The 19,767-nt window shown below is 48.6% G+C and overlaps 1 protein-coding gene across 3 annotated transcripts in view; it reads right to left on the bottom strand.

Annotated features, from left to right (window-relative positions):
* Positions 1–19,767, bottom strand: part of DBF4B (DBF4 zinc finger B) — a 109,161-nt gene that overhangs the window by 37,091 nt on the left and 52,303 nt on the right. For all 3 annotated transcript variants that reach the window (XM_029573477.1, XM_029573476.1, XM_029573473.1), the window contains exons 6-9: positions 10,697–10,764; positions 10,193–10,226; positions 5,230–5,275; positions 5,015–5,131 (exon numbers count right to left, since the gene is read on the bottom strand). In XM_029573477.1, the coding sequence (XP_029429337.1) occupies positions 5,015–5,131; positions 5,230–5,275; positions 10,193–10,226; positions 10,697–10,764 (265 nt within the window). The remainder of the gene's footprint in view (positions 1–5,014; positions 5,132–5,229; positions 5,276–10,192; positions 10,227–10,696; positions 10,765–19,767) is intronic.

Here is a 19,767-nt window from a genome sequence, read left to right as displayed (position 1 = left end):
AAGGGCAAGCCCCAGAGCCTCCAGAACATAGGGAATGAGGGGCTCCAATTCCTCCCTCTGAAATAAGAGGACGACTCTCGGATCAATCCCATCCAGGGGCAAAGGCTTCTCCGGGTCCTTATCCTGATCGGTGCCACCGCGAAAGGAGGAGCTTGGACCAGCATCCTGAGGTAATGGATTCACGAGCTCCACAACCCCTAAGGGAGATTCAGCAGGGCTGTTAAGGAATGCAGGGCCCCAGATCTCCCGGACTTGGACCGAGCCAGACAGCTCTGGTTGCCTGGGGATCTTTTTGGAAGGACCAGAATAAGGAGCTTGTGTAAGAAAGCCCCCCTGCTGAGACCAGCTAGCCAAATAGACTTTGTGCATCAAGAGCACAAAGACCAGGAGTATAAGCAGGTTGGTCTGCTAATTCTCCCTTTAGGGGAACAGGTTCATCCTCAGAAAAATCAGAGTAATCGTCCCTAGGGTCCCCCAGACTCCCTGCAGCAAGTGATAGAGTCGGCGGGAGATCCCCTCCCCCAGCCGCCTTTTCCTGAGCGGCAGAAAATGTTTTTAAGATGGCTGCCGTTCCCATGCTTACAGGGAATGGATCACCATCACCCTGCTGCGAAGCGGGACTCTTACCCGAACCGCGGGTCCTGCCTGAGGTCCCTGCCTGCTAGGGAGGCAACGAGAGCAAAGCCCTGCGCAAGAGAGCAGGCCGAACAATGAGCCTCATGCAGCATGGCTGCCACAAGGGAGCGATCAGACTGGCGCCCACCCGAAACCCCCTTCCCCCCCCCCCCGAGCCTGCTGAGGGGGTCCCCTGCTGAAGAAAAATGGAGATCAGCCCTGCCATGCTCACTGCCTTGTGACTTTTTTTTTTTAAGGCACAATACTGTTTAGAAGTGCAGGCTGATCTTGATCCCGGCAGAGAAATGGGGGGGGGGGGGGGGGGGGGGAGGGGGAACCGGACCACCGGTATCACTCCAGGCACCTCACCAACAATTGGGAGCACTGAGGGCTTCCAAGCATGGCTCCCGCTGTACCTGCTACCAGGGGAGATGGTCAAACCAGGGAGGAAAGAAAAAAAAGATGCTTCTTCTGTCCTTCTGGCCAAAATAATAAAACTACTCTGAGACTGTTCACTCTTCTTTTTTGAAAACCCAAACTGGTTCAGAACCGCAGGTTTTGCACCACCTCCATCTGCTGGAGACAGAGAAATACTGAAGCGATGCAGGTAGCACACCAGCTTAAAAGGGGGTGCTCTCAAAGTTTTTCTCTGTCTCCATCTGCTGAAAGGGAGTCAAAACCCAGCAGTCTGGTCTGATCCGGGTACGTACAGGGAATGCCATTTAGGACAGAGGCGGAGTCTTGGCAAGCAGGAGACTGGAGATGGGACAGATCTTTCCAACATCTCTGAAGTTCTCATGGGGGGGGGGGGGGGGGGGAAGGTGCCCATTGGGCTATTCCTTCTCTAAAGGAGGTACAATTGATGTTCTCTCGGGAGATGCCATTTACATGCATCAGTCCTAACTTGTGGAATGGTCTGCCTTTAGAGTTGAGGAACTAAAGACTACTTGAAAGATGAGAAATACAGCTTTTTAGAGAGAGCTTTTCCACTTGTTTTATGTTTCTTTGGAAATAGCGTCATGTGTGTTCTATTTGGGATTTCCTTGGTTTTTATCTGTTGCTGCTGCGTTTTGTTCCTCTGTGGGATGGTCGGCCATTTTGTCTCCACTCCTGCTGTTTGCCTCCATAGCTGCCGTGCCGTAAGAAAACTGGCTCAAGTCTATATTTTTCTTTTTGGACGTCATCTGTTTTGATGTGCAGGGCGCGCTAGCCGAGCGGTAGTGCAAGCGATCTTGTGACAAAGCTAATTTTCGCTCAATTAGCGGTGGTGGAGAGGGAGCTCCGTTCTTAGGCTTCCAGGTTGGTGACGTCACTTCCCCTGCTGTTTTATGTTTCTTAATTGATATGTATGATGAATGCTGTTCCTCACTCAGGGATTTTTCTTAATATTGAACATGTTAGAAATGTAAACTAAATAAATAAATCTCCACAGAATCAAAAGACATTATCAAAGACATTACAAAGGTGGGAAAGAAGGGGGAAGTGTTGATTGTTGATGATTTTAATCTGCCAGACGTGAACTGGAGAATCCCTTTTGCAGAATCGACCAGAAGTAGAGAGAGTGAATGCTCTGCAAGGGGCTCTGTTCAAACAAATGGTACAGGAACCTACGAGGGAGGGTGTGATACTCGTGGGTTGTGCTCACTAACGGGGATATCTCTAATGTCCGGGTGGGTGCCCACCTCAGCACCAGTGATCATCAAACAGTATGGTTTGATATTGCAAACAGGATCCGGAGAACTGTCACAGAGACCTGAGTTTTGAAGTTCAAAAAAACAGACTTTGTTGAAATGGGGAAATATCTGGAGGCAGAACTTGAAGACTGGGAGAAAATGGGAGAGGTGGAACAACAGTGGGCCAAACTAAAAGGAGCAATTACAACAGCAACAAATTTGTATGTTAGAAAAGTAAACACAAGTAAGAGAAATAAGAATCCAATCTGGTTCACAAAGGAGGTGGCTGATGTAATAAAAGCAAAAATAGCAGCTTTTAAGAAATATAAAGAATCCCAAAAAGTGGAACACAGGGAGGATTATCTGGTGAAACTAAGGGAGATGAAAAAAGTAATCAAGAAAGCAAAAAGTCAGGCAGAGGAAAGGATTGCCAAGGAGATAAAGCGAGGTGACAAAACATTTTTCAGATATATCAGAGAAAGGTACATAGTGGTATAGTGAAATTGAAAGGGGATAAGGATCAGTGGGTGGAGAGAGATGATGAATTAGCGGAAATATTAAACAAATACTTCAGTTCAGTGTTCACAAAAGAAGACCCTGGAGAAGGACAGTCACTTGTTATCAAGACTGTAGAAGGGGGTGGAGTAGATGAAACTCCATTTATGGAAGAGAATGTATGGGAAGAGCTAAGAAAACTGAAAGTGGACAAAGCCATGGGGCTTGACGAGGTTCACCCCAGAATACTGAGGGAACTCAAGATGTGCTGGTGGGTCCACTGTGTAACCTGTTCAATAGATCTTTGGAAAAGGGTGAAGTGCCTAGTGACTGGAGAAGAGCGGTGGTGGTCCCACTTCACAAGAGTGGGAGTAGAGAAGAGGCTGGAAACTACAGGCCGGTTAGCATCACCTCGGTGGTGGGAAAATTAATGGAGACTCTGTTGAAAGAAAGAATAGTGAACTATCTACAATCCGGTGGGTTGCTCGATAAGAAGCAGCATGGATTCACCAGAGGAAGGTCCTGTCAGACGAATCTAATTGATTCTTTGATGGGATGACTAGAGGACTGGATCAGGGAAGAGTGCTCGATGTAATTTACTTGGATTTTAGTAAAGCTTTTGATACGGTCCCACACAGAAGACGCGTCAACATAAATGAGAAGCTTGGGAGTCAGCTCCAAAGTGTTGGCGTGGATTACAAACTGGTAGACAGACAGAAGACAACGGATGATGGTAAATGGAACCTACTCTGAAGAGAGACTGGTGTTAAGTGGAGTGTCACAGGGATCAGTGTTGGCACCGGTTCTGTTCAACATCTTTGTGAGCGACATTGCGGAAGGGTTAGAAGGTAAAGTTTGTCTATTTGCGGATGATACTAAGATCTACAACAGAGTGGACACGCCAGAAGGAGTACAGAAAATGAGACGGGATTTAAGGAAGTTGGAAGAGTGGTCAAGCATATGGTAGCTAGGATTCAATGCCAAGAAATGCAGAGTAATGCATATGGGGCGTGGTAACCCAAAAGAACTATATGCGTTGGGGAGTGCACTGATGTGGCTGATGTGCACGGAGCAGGAGAGAGACCTTGGGGTGATAGTGTTTAACGACCTGAAGTCAACGAAGCAGCGTGACACCGTGATAGTCAAAGCCAGAAGAATGCTGGGTTGCATAGAGAGAGGAATATCTAGTAAGAAAAAGGAAGTGATTATCCCCTTGTACAGGTCCTTGGTGAGGCCTCACCTGGAGTACTGTGTTCAGTTCTGGAGACCGTATCTCGAAGTAGACAGAAGCAGGATGGAGGCGGTTCAGAGAAGGGCGACCAAAATGGTGGGTGGTCTCCATCGAATGATTTATGAGGAGAGGTTGAGGAATCTGAATATGTATACCCTGGAGGAAAGGAGGAGCAGGGGTGATATGATATAGACCTTCAGATTCTTGAAAGGTTTTAATGATCCATGGTTGTCAAACTATTTCCATTGGAAACAATTTAGTAGAACTAGGGGTCATGATTTGAAACTCCAGGGAGGAAGACTTAGAACCAATGTCAGGAAATATTTCTTTACTGAGAGGGTGGTGGATGCCTGGAATGCCCTTTCGGAGGAAGTGGTGAAGACTAAAACTGTGAAGGATTTCAAAGGGGCATGGGATAAACACTGTGGATCCCTAAAAGGCTAGAGGATGGGAATAGATAAAAAAGCTAAACCGGCACGGAGCAGCAGTTACTACCTTGGGAAGCTTGCTGGGCAGACTAGATGGACCATTTTGGTCTTTTTCTGTCGTCATTATTATGTTACTATAAGCACTGAAACAGCCAAAGGGAAAAGATGAGGAGAAACAGAAAAATCTATTGCTTCCAGGCACTGCTCAACAACTATAGGAAGTTTACAGGATGCAGGGTTTACAATCCAGGTCCCTCCAGGTGGGGAGGAAACCCAAAAATGACCACTACAGGACAGATTGAGGAATCATGTGTTCTCAACTCAACAGGATGACAATCCCTGCAATCCAGGGGGAAAGATGTTTTTTCCGTGGAGTGGTGGGATGAGGGCAGGAAGAAGGGCAAGGAAAGAAGAATCCTAGTAACCAATGAGGTCTATGGTGCCTGCTGTCAAATGTCAGTGGTGCTGGGGGCAGGTTCCTACTAGGCTGGAACATCAGGTGGAAAGGCACCCCCCCCCAAAAAAAAAAAAAATTACAAAAATGAACTCCCACAGCTCCTTGAGGTACTCACCCTGCCTTTTCCCGCTGGTGAGGGTTGGATGCCTGATAATATGGGTTAACCCCTTGGGGTGCCAGATAATTCAGCTCAGGGAAACACTGGAACCGATGATTGAGAGGCCTGAACAGCCTGTGAGAGAAATGCACAATAAGGTAGTTCAATATGAAACTGAGGAAGGGGGATGAGAATTTGCTAGCAAACAGGCAATCATTAGGGTCCTGCCTCACCTACTGGTGTCTTCAATCTTCAGAAAAGGAGACTTCAATTTCAGCACTAGAGAAATAAAAAGCAGAGGGATTAGAAACCAATTCCCTGCATTAGGCAATCTGTTTATTCTCTGTCCAGCACCGTACTCACATTGCACAAAAACAGTAACTTCTCTTCTGAATTACTTCTGAATCTCATTCCTTTTTCTTATCCCAGAATATTTCTTATAGTAGTAGTATTTTGTAATACAATAAAGGCATGTCGCTTTTATAACTAAGACCTGTATAAAACAGTGGGGCCAGCACAATGATCATGCCAAGTGCTACTAGGCACAGGGTCCTGGGGGTCAAGTCTTGTCTTGGCATGCTGCAGAGGCAGCACTTATAGCCCTTGGTGTGTGTGGGGGGGGGGGGGGGGGGGGGGGGGGGGGCAGGGGGAGGCAGAGGTAGTAAATTGCTGAACAGTCCCGGTGCATAGTCTCATCACCCCTTTTCCCCGGCCAAGGATTGTCACGGCAATAACTGAACTAAAGTTAGTCAGGAGAAGAGAGAAAATAAGGAAAAATCTCTGGGTAGTTGCAAATGAAGGCTCATGGTGTCAAACCCCAGCCCTGGTTTCGACGGCTGAGCTGCAAGCCCAAAGGAAAATTGGTTCTTACCTGCTAATTTTTGTTCCTGTAGTACCACAGATCAGTCCAGACAGCTGGGTTTTGCCTCCCATCCAGCAGATGGAGACAGAAAATTTTCACAGCCACATAACCAGATGTAGAAATACTGAAGAAATGCAGGTGCTATGTACCCAAGCTATCACAGAAAACCCCTGCCACCAATTTAAGGAACAATAACACCTGAACGAGCAAGAGAAAGACAACTTACAAAATAGACCTTAAAGAAACTTGAAGTAGTGATCAGAAACCTGTACCATTCTTCAGCCAACAAAGACAAAAAGACCGTTTGAGCAGACTCTCCAAAAGGTCATTCCTCTACCGGGCAGAACTCTGGACTAATCTGTGGTACCACAGGAATGAAAATTAGCAGGTAAGATCCAATTTTCCTTTCCCTGTATGTACCCAGATCAGTCCAGATTCCTGGGATGTACCAAAGTTTCCCTAATCGGGGTGGGAATGCGAAAGTCCTGCTCGAAGAACCCCTGCACCGAAGTTGTTGGTGTCTGAAACCTGGACATCCAACTGGTAATGTCTGGCAAAGGTATGCAGAGACTTCCAAGTAGCTTCTTCTCGGACAATATGACAACGGTGGCTTACATCAATTGTCAGCGAGGCAGACGATGGCTCTGGAGGCTCAACAGGAGGTCCCTTTGAAAGGGAATATGGAGGTAGGCCTCTTTCAGGTCCAATGATGCCAAAAACTCTTTTGCACGTCTCCATCCGAAAACGCAGAACCTGTAAGGTTACATTCACCTTTAGTAGATCCAGACTGGGCCGAAAGGAGCCCTATTCCTTGAGAACCACGAAATAAGTGGAGTACCTCCCCTGACCCTACTTGGTCAGAGGGACCGGAACTATGGCATCCATCATTAGTAACCTCTGCAGAGTCCCTTTAACTGTTTCTTGTTTGCTTTGAAACACGCAGTGGGACTCTAGAAAGGTCTCCCTGACAGGGCGCGAAAATTCTAATGCAAAAACAGTTCTCTTACCACCTCCAGAACCCCATTGCTCTGTGGTAATCTTAGCCCATTTCCCATAAAAATGGGACAACCTGCCCCCTACCAGTTCCAGGGAGGAAGGGGTGCCCCTGGCATCATTAGGATGACCGGCACCATTTCTGGCAAATCTGAGGATCCCTCGAAAGGACTGCTGCCTGCCAAGACTCCGCCTCTGTCCCAACGCGGGAGGAACTCTTGCCAGAACGAAACCGCCTTGCGTCCCAAAAGCAAGACCAGGGAGGGAAACCCTTCTTGCCACTCCTCTTATGGCAGCTTATTTCCTTCGGATGCTCCCAAAGTCTTCATCAACCAATCTAAATTCTCCCCAAAGAGGATCTGGCCCTCAAAGGGGAGATTACATAACTGGGACTGGGACCACGTGTCCGTTGACCAATTGCGCAACCCTAAAGCCTACTGGCTGCCACCACAGAGACCATACTCCTGGCCGCAGCACGAACCAAGTTATCAAGCGCATCTGCCACATAAGCTACCCCAGCTTCCAGCCACGCAGACCATATGATGCTAAACGCCACAGACGAAACCTGTTCCTGAGCCTTCTGAACCTAGCACAAACAGGCCCTCTGCATCATACAGTCACAAATCACTGCCCTCAGGATTAAGGCAGACTTCAAAATCTGCTTCAACTGATCTCCAATTTACAGTCCTGAACATCCTTCAGAGCGGCAGCCCCTGTCACTGGAATCGTCGTCTTCTTAGTAATGGCAGACACGCCTGCATCCACCTTTGGGACCCTAGAAGATCCAGAATTTCTTCATTCAATGGATACAGTGTCTTCATCCACAACTACTCTTCAAGCTCTCTTCCAGGATGTACTACTCCCAATTAACCAGCTTACGGAGCTTCTTAGGCAGTAGGAAGTTGCTAGGGGGCCAACATAGGCTGCCCAGACCCGGGTTCACCCATTCCCTATCTGATTCTTCCAGGGCTACCTTCATCCCTAGCTCCTCCAGAAACTGGGGAATGAGGGGCCGAACTCCTCCTTTCTGAACAGACCGACTACTCTGGGGTCATTCCACTCCATCATGGGAAACACATCCGGATCCAGCTTATCCACGTTCACATCAGGATCAGCGGCCACATCCAGGTCCGCTCTTGGAAGATCTTCAGAATCCTCCTGGAAAACATTGGCGTCCTCCCAAGTTCCGGGAACCTTCTCGATCCCTGTGCAGCCGAGCTCCAACCGCCTCAGAAGATCCCCTGAGCTACTAGAAGATCCCATCTTCTGCTTCTTGGCCAAGCAACCGGGAACCTTCTCGCTGGGACGCTTCCCCCCGGCTCCCTTTCTCGCCAGAAAGGCGGCAGGAGTACAAGCTCCGAGGAAATACTCCGGATCCTCAGCACAGAGATCAGGCAAACTACCTTCAGACTCCTCTCCTCCATTCTGATCCTCCGCCGGTACCTGAATTACAGGGGAGAGTAGAGGGGGAATCACCGTCCTCCCTAGGACCCGCAAACCTTTGTCGATCCGGCAGTCGCAACCGATCCCCCCAGGACCACAGCCGCGCACCCAACTATCTCAAGACCTTCCGGTGATCCAATGTGCTAGATAAGGTACTTGGCTGTAGCTCAGCCAGTGCAAGGGGAGTGGGAATTGAACCGGGCTGACCAAAGGCCATAAGCCCTGCACACCGCCTGCACGGGTTTGGTGCCATTTCCACACAGCCGCCAAGCAAAATTCGACAAAGTAGAAGAGCTAAAATTTATCAAAGGAGAAGAGCTGCAGTTGCAGATCCCAGTGCCTTAGAGACCTCCTTTCACTTGCTGCGTCCAAATAATTCCCCACCGCATCAGCAGTGCTAAGGAAGCCACATTGAGCTGCGCTGACCAGAGGCTGCAGGCTCTGCCACCATTCCCTATGTGGCACAGATTGCTGCAGGACAACAAAAATATCAGCCGGCGCGCACCACTAAGGAGGCAGAGTGCAACATGTTCAGAAAAACCTCGGCCCCACACGCATTCAGCAACAAGAGCCGCGCAGCTGTGCCGCTCTGAATGGCGTGTGGGAAAGCTCGTCTTGCACCCCCAGAATCTCCCCGCGGAACATAGGAAAAAAGGGCCAACCATTCGTTTCCCGCAAGCGGCGCCGACAGCCCTTGCTGCCGCAAGTGTCCCACCATCGGTCCACCTCCTGAAGCGGTGCACAGGAAAGCTCCTCTCGTTCCCGGCGGAACACAGTAAATATGGGCCAACCATTACTTCGTTTTGACTAAATTTTTATTTGTAAAGGTGGTATACAAACATTTTAAAATAAATAAGCAAGCATCCCGCTGCCGGTCCACCTCGACTGAAGTGGTGCGCAGGAAAAAACTAGACTGCCCTCATGACAGCCCCGCTGCGCCCTGGCCGAGCCAAGCCACACACTGGGAAAACTCCTTCAGCACCCCCGGATAGAAGGAACAACCTGAAGGCACTCACTCTCCCATACCTCTCCGACCACTCCCGCAGTCAAAGGTGCCCCGAACGTCGAGTCCCGACAGCAGTTCCTGCTTCGTGAGATCAAACTTTTTTTTTTAAACAAATTTTAATCCAAAGAGAAACAATAACAAGTACTTCCCTTGAGGGAATGGCAGCTCACAGGCGGAGACTTCAGAGATCACGAGGGAGCCAGCCCCTGACTATCAAAACCTCCGGACAGTAAGGGGCTAAACCAGCCAGAGATTCCAAACCCCTTGGTTGCCCGGCTCCACCTGAGGGATGGTCCATGAAGGAGCCTAACACCACAGGGAGCCTTTGAATCCAAAATGTCTAGTCTCTAAACATTTTTTTTTTTTTTAGTCAGACTGCAGGTTTGCACCTCTACCATCTGCTGGAGACAGAAATACTGAGGGACTGCAGGTGGCACTCTTGGTTATGTAACAGTGCCTCAAAGTTTTGGTTCTCTGCCTCCATCTGCTGGTAGGGATGCATAAACCCACTTGTCCGGACTGATCCGGGGTATGAACAGGAACATGGATCTCAAGAACACAACCTGAATTACCAAAAAGTCAATTGCTCATGCTGCTACACCACAAAAGCCTGATGAGCAGAGAAAGGCCTTTTCTACATTTGAGAAGATGGAATACTGTACAGTCATTTTAGGGAATGACTCCCCTTGCACACCCTACATTGCCCTTTTGGATGCATTCACACATGCCAGGACATTCTCCATGAGCACTATGTACGAGATATAGGCTCTGAAGGCTGGAACTCTTTTGGTTAGTATCAGCAGAATTTTGTAGCAAATAAAAGCTTGAAGTAAGCAAGCAGAAGCAGCAAATGGAAGGTTCATGCTTTAAAGAAAAATAAAAAACCTCTTACCTTTAACAGATCTCACTCCAGAACCACGGTACTTCTACAGTAACCAAAAAAAACCAACAATTTTTTTTCAGAGAAGGGAAAGATGCCATTGCACCAATGAAAGGAAAGCTGACCTGGAAACTCCTTTCATTGCTATGATGTCAGACTACTTATGTATTGGGGTTCCTACAGTTGACTTTTTTCCCCAACCACAAGTTTTGAAATTTGCACTTGTGATGCTCCAGCGACATAGTTGGAACCCTCCTAAGCTGAGAGCATGCCAGTTCCCCTCCGAGCTAATGAGATCCTCAGCTCATGTTTCTGTTCCTCACCCTCCCCCCTTCCCTGCATTAGGTAACTTATCACAGAATGAACAGATAAAAACCAGTGACTGTACCCTCACTTTCAGGAGGAAAGGTTAGATATGCAAGACTGCCCCACCCCATTTTGAGACTGGAGGGTCTTTGTGCATGTTGTGATGTTGGCACCAGCACCGACTGAGCATATTTCTATGTTAGCAAGTACCTCAAACTTCTTTTGGCTTGAGGAATTCCTTGCTTCTAGGGACAGTTGCTTTATAAAATCCATCAGTTCTTTAATGGAAGGAAAATTAAGGATAAACACAGATTCATCAACTGATTTAAGTAAGGCAAAAAAAAAAAAAAAGAAAAAAGTTTGCTTACCATAAATGGTGTTTTACATAGATAGTAGGATGCATTAGCCATAAAAGAAAATTGGTTCTTACCTGATAATTTTCGTTCCTGTAGTACCAACGGATCAGTCCAGACTCCTGGGTTTATTCATCCCTGCCAGCAGATGGAGACAGAGAAAAGCTTCACTGACACTGCTTGAAAATCCTGGTGCCACCTGCAGTAGCTCAGTATTGATCTGTACCCAAGCTAAAAACACACTATCTGGCCGGTTCAATAAAGTCCGCGGGAGAGCGGGCAAACGCCCGCTCTCCCAGCGCACGCACAGGCCACATGCCTGTGCACGCGATTCAGTATTTAAATGAGGCCCGGCGGTAGAAACAGGCAAAAGGAGGCGCTAGGGACACTAGCGCGTCCCTAGCGCCTCCTTTTGGCCCAGAGCGGTGGCTGTCAGCGGGTTTGACAGCCAATGCTCAATTTTGCCGGCATGGGTTCTTGAGCCCGCTGACAGCCACGGACTTGGAAACCAGACGCCGGCAAAATTGAGCGAGCGGTTTTCGACCCGACAGCCACGGGTCGAATTCAAACTTTTATTTATTTTACTTTTTTTTACCCTTCGGGACCTCCGACTTAATATCGCCATGATATTAAGTCGGAGGGTGCACAGAAAAGCAGTTTTTACTGCTTTTCTGTGCACTTTCCTGGTGCCCGAAGAAATTAGTGCCTACCTTTGGCTGCACATTTTGTTTTCTGAATTGCGCGGGAATACCTAATAGGGCCATCAACATGCATTTGCGGGTTGGACGCGCGTTTTCGGACCCTTACTAATCCGTTGGTACTACAGGAAAGAAAATTATCAGGTAAGAACCAATTTTCTTTTCCCTGTACGTACCCGGATCAGTCCAGACTCCTGGATGTACCAAAGCTTCCTAGAGAGGGTGGGACCTGAAGAGTACCGCTCGCAAGACACCTTCACCACAAGATCTGGAATCTAAAAATCCCAACCCCAAACGGTAATGCCTTGCAAAGGTATGCAGCGACTTCCAAGTCACTGCTCTGCAAATCTCCTGCGGAGACACCAACAGAACCTCCGCCCATGAAGCGGCCTGCGCCCGCGTTGAATGAGCTCGCAAAGCGGCAGGAACCTGACAGCCCTTGAGTATATACGCTGACCCAATAGTCTCCTTAAGTCACCTGGCAATAGTTTCTTTGGAGGCCTTGGTACCCTTCTTTGGACCGCTCTATAACACAAAAAGGTGATCCGACTTCCTAAACTCATTAGTAACCTTGAGATAGCGAAGCATGTTTTATGGACATCCAACAGTTTAAACTCCCTAGCATGCTGCGTAGAAGAATACAAGTCTGCAAATGCTGGAAGCTCGATAGACTGATTAACATGAAAGGTTGAGACCACCTTTGGGACAAAAGAGGGAACCGTTCACAACGTAATACCTGAATCAGATAGGTAGATGTAGTGTATTTGGATTTTCAGAAGGCGTTTGACAAAGTCCCTCATGAGAGGCTTCTACGAAAACTAAAAAGTCATGGGATAGGAGGCGATGTCCTTTCGTGGATTACAAGCTGGTTAAAAGACAGGAAACAGAGAGTAGGATTAAATGGTCAATTTTCTCAGTGGAAAAGGGTAAACAGTGGAGTGCCTCAGGGATCTGTACTTGGACCAGTGCTTTTCAATATATATATAAATGATCTTGAAAGGAATACGACGAGTGAGGTTATCAAATTTGCAGATGATACAAAATTATTCAGAGTAGTTAAATCACAAGCGGACTGTGATACATTGCAGGAGGACCTTGCAAGACTTGAAGATTGGGGATCCAAATGGCAGATGAAATTTAATGTGGACAAGTGCAAGGTGTTGCATATAGGGAAAAATAACCGTTGCTGTAGTTACACGATGTTAGGTTCCATATTAGGAGCTACCACCCAGGAAAAAGATCTAGGCATCATAGTGGATAATACTTTAAAATCGTCAGCTCAGTGTGCTGCAGCAGTCAAAAAAGCAAATAGAATGTTAGGAATTATTAGGAAGGGAATGGTTAATAGAACGGAAAATGTCATAATGCCTCTATATCGCTCCATGGTGAGACCACACCTTGAATACTGTGTACAATTCTGGTCGCCGCATCTCAAAAAAGATATAGTTGCGATGGAGAAGGTACAGAGAAGGGCAACCAAAATGATAAAGGGGATGGAACAGCTTCCCTATGAGGAAAGGCTGAAGAGATTAGGGCTGTTCAGCTTGGAGAAGAGACGGCTGAGGGGGGATATGATAGAGGTCTTTAAGATCATGAGAGGTCTTGAACGAGTAGATGTGACTCGGTTATTTTCACTTTCGAATAATAGAAGCACTAGGGGGCATTCCATAAAGTTAGCAAGTAGCACATTTAAGACTAATCGGAGAAAATTCTTTTTCACTCAACGCACAATAAAGCTCTGGAATTTGTTGCCAGAGGATGTGGTTAGTGCAGTTAGTGTAGCTGGGTTCAAAAAAGATTTGGATAAGTTCTTGGAGAAGAAGTCCATTAATGGCTATTAATCAATTCTACTTAGGGAATAGCCACTGCTATTAATTGCATCAGTAGCATGGGATCTTCTTAGTGTTTGGGTAATTGCCAGGTTCTTGTGGCCTGGTTTTGGCCTCTGTTGGAAACAGGATGCTGGGCTTGATGGACCCTTGGTCTGACCCAGCATGGCAATTTCTAATGTTCTTATGTTCTTGAAGAAATGTATCCCTACAAGACAAAGCTTGTAATTCTGAAATTTTCCTGGCGGAACAGATGGCCACCAGGAACACCACCTCGAGAGTCAAATCCTTAAGGGTCGTCCTTCGAATCGGTTCAAATGGAGCGTCACACAATGCCCCCAGAACCAGATTAAGGTTCCAAGGAGGACATAGTTTCTGCACCGGAGGACGCAAATTCTTAACTCCCCGAAGAAACCTTTGGATGTCTGGATGAGACGACAAGGAATACCCCTCAAGCTTGCCTTGTAAGCAGGCTAAAGCCACCACCTGCACTTTAAATTAAAGGCAAGACCTTTAGATAACCCATCCTGTAAAAAGGACAAGACTTGAGAAATCGATGCCTGAACCGCCAGTATCCCTCGGTCGGAACACCAAGCTTCAAACACTTTCATATGTTCGAGTTTGGAGAGGGAAGTAGATTGCCACCTAGCCTGCAAAAGCGTGGTGATCACAGATTTTGGATAACCTTTCCGCCTCAAGCGACACCTCTCAAAAGCCAAGCCGCTAGACAAAAGCGATCGGCCTGGTTAGAAAATATGGGACCTTTGCGAAGAAGTTCCAGGAGATGACTCAGACGCAATGGCCCGTCCACTGCTAGATTGACTAGATCTGCGAACCACGGTCGACGGGGCCATTCCAGAGCCACTACGATCACTTCCCTGGGGTGTCTCTCTATTCTGTGCAATATTTTGCCCACCAGAGGCCACGGCGGAAACACATACAGCAATACTTCTGGAGGCCAAGGCACTACTAGAGCGTCGACTCTCTCGGCCCCGTACTCTCTCCTGCGACTGAAGAACCTAGGAGTTTTCGCATTGAGCAGAGTTGCCATCAAATCGACTTGGGGACGGCCCCACCTTCTCCGGATGAGCCACATCGCGGACTCCGCCAATTCCCACTCGCTTGGATTTAAGCTTTGACGACTGAGGAAATTGGCTTGAATGTTGTCGACCCCCGCAGTATGAGAAGCTGCTAGGTGAACCAGGTACCATTCTGCCCAGTGAAACAACTCCTGTGCTTTCCATGGCCACCCCCTGGCTCTTGGTCCCGCCCTGACGATTGATGTAAGCAACCGTTGTGGCGTTGTCCGACAGAACTCTGACCAAATGACCCTGAACGAGGGGAAGAAAGGTTTGAAGGGCCAGCCGCACCACTCTGGTCTCTAACCTATTGATTGGCCATGAGGCCTCTACCGCCGACCAAGTGCCCTGGGCCGACTGTCGCTCGCCGATTGCACCCCAACCAGAGAGACTGGCATTGGTAGTGAGAAGCACCCACTCCGGAACCTCTAGGCTGACTCCACGCTGTAGATTGGAAGACTGTAGCCACGACAGGCTGTTCCGTGCCGACGTATTCCGTGCCGACGTATCCAGCAAAACTGGTAAATGAAAGGCCTGACAGGGGATTCCATTGGTCCAACAGGGCCCTCTGGAGTGGCTGCATATGCACAAAGGCCCACGGTACCAATTCCAGGGTTGAAGCCATCGACCCCAGAACCTATAGAAAATCCCAGGCTCATGGTATCTCCAACGCCGACAGGCGTCAAACTTGTGACTAATTTGAGTATCCTCTCCTGAGTGAGAAACACCCTGCCTTGGCTCGTGTCAAAGCGAGCTCCAAGATATTCTAGCGCCTGGGACTGCTCCAAATGACTTCGCCCGGTTGACCACCCAACCGAGAAACTCCAACAGGTGAACAACCTTCTGAACTGACGAACGGCAGCCTTCCAACGATTTTTCCCCAAATTAACCTATCATCGAGATAAGGGTATACCAACACCCCTTCGCGCCAGAGGGCCACCGCCACCACCACCATCACCTTGGTGAACGTGCGAGGAGCCGTCGCTAGGCCGAAAGGTAAAGCCTGGAATTGGAAATGTTGACCCAGCACCGCGAAGCGTAGAAACCGCTGATGCTCTGGACGGATTGGGATATGCAAGCATGCTTCCGTCAGATCCAGGGAGGCCAAAAACTCCCGAGAGTGGACCGCCGCAATGACCGACCGTAGCGTTTCCATTCGAAACCGTGGAATCAGTAAGGATCTGTTGACCGATTTGAGATCCAGAATGGGTCGAAACGTTCCTTTTTTGGAACCACGAAATAGATGGAATAGCTACCCTTGCCCCGTTCTCCAGATGGTACTGGGACTACTGCCCCCAAACCACGCAACCTGCGCCGTCTCCTGAACCGCTTGACGCTTTGCCGAGAACCCGCAAGGGGAGACTAAGAAGAGGTCTCGAACGGGTTGTGCAAACTCTAAGGCATAGCAGTCTCTTATCACAGAGAGGACCCACTGATCCTGCATGATTCTGGCCCACTCCCCGTAAAAATCTGCCAGCCGGTCCCCTATATAGGGAACGGCGGAGTAGGCCAGCCTCGCTTCATTGGAGGGCGGGGGGGGGGGGGGCTTTGCTGCCACTTCTCTCCCCGCCGAGGGAGCTCAGAAAGGTAGTTGGCCGCTGCGAAAGGACTGACCCAAATTTGTTCCCCACGGTTGCTGAAAAGTCCTTTGAGACTGCGTCCCTACAGGATCTCTGGAAGGATGAGACCTTCTGGCGTCCTTGAAGCGAGACCTGAACTGAAAAGCCTGGCGATTCCTTGGCTTATCCTCTGGCAGCTTGTGAACCTTTGTCTCACTAAGTTGCTTAATGAGCTGTTGCAGTTGCTCCCCAAACAAGAGATGACCCTTGAAAGGGGCCTTGGAAGAAACATCCGCCAACCAGTGACGGAGCCAAAGTAGACATCTGGCCACTACCGCTGAACTCATAATCCGGGACAGCGAATGCACCAAGTCATATAGCGCATCTGCTACATACGCGATCGATGTCTCCACGCGATCTTCCTCTGACGTGTCGGGACCAGGAGGTGCAACCTGAAAATCCTGCACCCACCTTAAACATGCCCTCTGCATAAAACCAGAGCACACAGCTGCTCAGAGCCCCAAGGCAGCACTCTCAAAAACCCTTGTAAGGCGAAGCTCTAATTTCCGATCCTGTACATCCTTGAGAACCGTGGCCCCCTCCACCGGAATCGTAGTCTTTTTGGTGACCACGGAAACCGCGGCATCTACCTGCGGAAGCGCAAACAGCTCCAAGGTCTGTTCAAGCAACAGATAGAGTTTGCCATAGCCCTACCTACCCTCAAACCGGAGTCCCACTCATGCTCAATCAACTGCCGCACTGACCTATGATACGGAAACGCGGGAGGAGCCCTAAAACTGTCCAGAATGGGATCCGCCCCATCCACTTCTGGAGCTTCCTACAGAGGTTTTAAACCCAGCTCCTCCAGGACTTGCGGAAGCAAAAAAAAGCTAACTTCTTCTTCCGGAATAACCATAGAATCTTGGGATCATCCTCTTCTGCCACAGATGGCTGATCTGGGTCCGGAGGAAACAGATCGTGCCCTATGGGACCCGGTGCTGCCCCTGCCGGAGGGATCAGACCCTGTAAAGCTCTGTAAATGGGGACCGGGTCTCCCCCAGGCCCCTAGGGTAAAGAACCTGGCTGATCTGCCCCCCCCCCCCCCCCCCCCCCGCCGGATAACCCCTGTGCATCGGGGGGACCGGGATGAACCAAGGACAGCTGCGGTGGGAGCTCCCCATTCCCCTCCGAAAATGGCGGCGCGCGCAAATCCAGGGCCAAAATGGCCGCTGCTCCTGCATCGGAGGAGCCAGCAGCCCCGGGGACCTCGGGAGGCTGTAAATATGACCCAAGCGCGGCAGCCGTGCGCTTGCATAGGCGACGGCGTTTTGAGCCCCTCAGGAGGAGGGAGGGCCCTTCCCCTCCCAAAACGCAAACCTGCTTGTTTAAATTTAGTCACTCAGATTGCCTAGACAGTAATGAGACAAAGATGTGTATTGATGACCACGTTGAAGCTTTGCAGAAATCTTCAAGAATTATGGCTAGCAGATGAACATGCATGCAGCCATGGCTCTAACATGATGAGCCTTGATGGGATCTGTAATTTGTAGGCCTGCTAGAGTATAGCTGGACAATGTATGTTTGGCTACTGCTATGCCCAGTCTGTTCGGATCATAAGAGACAAATAGTTGAAGATGGACGATGAAGCTGAATTCTTCTCTTGTAGTAAGCCAAGGCCCATTTACAGTCTAAGATATGAAGGGCTTTCTCACCTTCATGTGAGGGAGATTTTGGGAAGAATGTAGGTGGCATGATGGCTTAATATACAGAGCTTACGCAATCTTTGATAGAAACTTCACGTGGGTGCGAAGCACCACCCTATTCTGAAAATTGCATGTAAGAAGGAGAATGAACTAAAACCTGATACTCATTGATTCATCTGGCTGAGATTACTGCAACAAGTACTCCTGGGGGAATTCTGCACAACTGCATAGTGCAGAATTCCCCTTTTTTGCACAGAATTTGGAGAGGCCCGATGGGCCACGAGTGAAGCCCATCCTGCTCACAACTGATGCCCGATGGGTTGAGTGGAGCCCATCCTACTTGTGGCCGAGAAGCAGTGAACACGAAAGGCCCAGGAGACCTGCCTACAACTGATGCAGCCTGAGTGTGTGTGTTTTGGAGTCTGTGTGCCTGAAAGAGGGTGCGTGCTTAGAGAGAGAATTTGTGAAGGTTCGTGCTTGAGAGAGAAATTTTGTGAGGATGCTTGCTTAAGAATGAGAAAGATTTTGTAAGGGTGAGTACTTAAAGATTTTGAGGGTGCGTGCTTGAGAGAGAGAGAGCGTTATGTGCAGGGATGCGTGAGTGTGCGACAAACAGCCTGTTTGAGGGGGAGTGCATGCGCGATAGAGGGAGCCTATCCGATGGTGTGTCTGAGAGGACAGAGGGAGCCTGTATGAAGGGGTGTATATGTGCAAGAGAGAGGGAGCTTGTGAGGGTGTATATGTGTGTGTGTGAGAGAGGGTGAATGTGTGAAGGGCTGTATGAGAGCACAGTAAAACTCTGGGACTGGTGGATTGAGACAGTGGAAGGGGAGGGGAGAAGAGTTAGATTGTGAAAGGGTTCCGGATAGATTAGTAGGGAGTGAGGGTGGAAGGGACACTCCCTACAGTGCACTTCTAGAGGAATTCTGCTCAAAATATTTAAACCTCTGCTTGAGTAATAACTGAAAATGTAATTCAGAAAAGTTAATTGCTCAAAGACTGATGTATGTATATTGTAGGGATGTGAATCGTTTTTTAACGATTAAAATTATCGTCTGATAATTTTAATATAGTCTTAAATCGTTATAGAACACAATACAATAGAAATTCTAACGATTTATCGTTAAAAATCGTTAAATTGTGTTAGTGCGCACTAACGGGAGTTAGTGCGCACTAACTGAAAATGACACAAATTGACACTTTCCAGGTCAGTAAAGGTCAGTTAGGAATGAATATGTGTTCCTATTGGCTGGCTGCCCTCTTATCTATTGATGTTAACAGGGTTCCCACTGAGGTGATGGTTGGGGGGATGGGAAATGGAAATGGAAACTCAGGAACACTAACAGAAAATGATACAAATTATTGACACTTTCCAGGTCAGTAAAGGTCAGTTAGGAATGAATATGTATTCCTATTGGCTGGCTGCCCTCTTATCTATTGATGTTACCAAGGTTCCAACTGAGGTGATGGTTGGGGGGATGGGAAATGGAAACTGTTGGTAGTTGACAAAAAAAGTAATGTGATCAGTCAATATGACTAGAACCTGTGCCCTATTCCTGATACCAGGGGTGTTGTGATCTTCCTGCACTCAGTGCCCTATCCCTGATACCAGTCTGAGACAGCTCCCTCCCTGCATTACTAGTGAGAGGCTGGCTTCACAGACAGGGGGGGAGCTGCCTGACCCTCACTCCTCCAGGGTATTGTGATCTTCCTGCACCCAGTACCCTATCCCTGATACCAGGGGTGTTGTGATCTTCCTGCATGCAGTGCCCTATCCCTATTAATACCAGGAGTGTTGTGATCTTCCTGCACGCAGTGCCCTATCCCTAATACCAGGGGTGTTGTGATCTTCCTGCATGCAGTGCCCTATCCCTGATACCGGGATGTGTGCAAGAAGATCACAACACCCCCGGTATCAGGAATAGGGCACTGCGTGCAGGAAGATCACAACACCCCTGGTATTAGGGATAGGGCACTGCGTGCAGGAAGATCACAACACCCCTGGTATTAGGGATAGGGCACTGCGTGCAGGAAGATCACAACACTCCTGGTATTAATAG

Source organism: Rhinatrema bivittatum, chromosome 12 (assembly GCF_901001135.1).
Source record: "Rhinatrema bivittatum chromosome 12, aRhiBiv1.1, whole genome shotgun sequence".
In the NCBI taxonomy this organism is placed as follows: Eukaryota; Metazoa; Chordata; class Amphibia; order Gymnophiona; family Rhinatrematidae; genus Rhinatrema; species Rhinatrema bivittatum.
The sequence above is the reverse complement of the archived record's forward strand: the minus strand, read 5'-3'. Positions and strand labels throughout refer to the sequence as shown.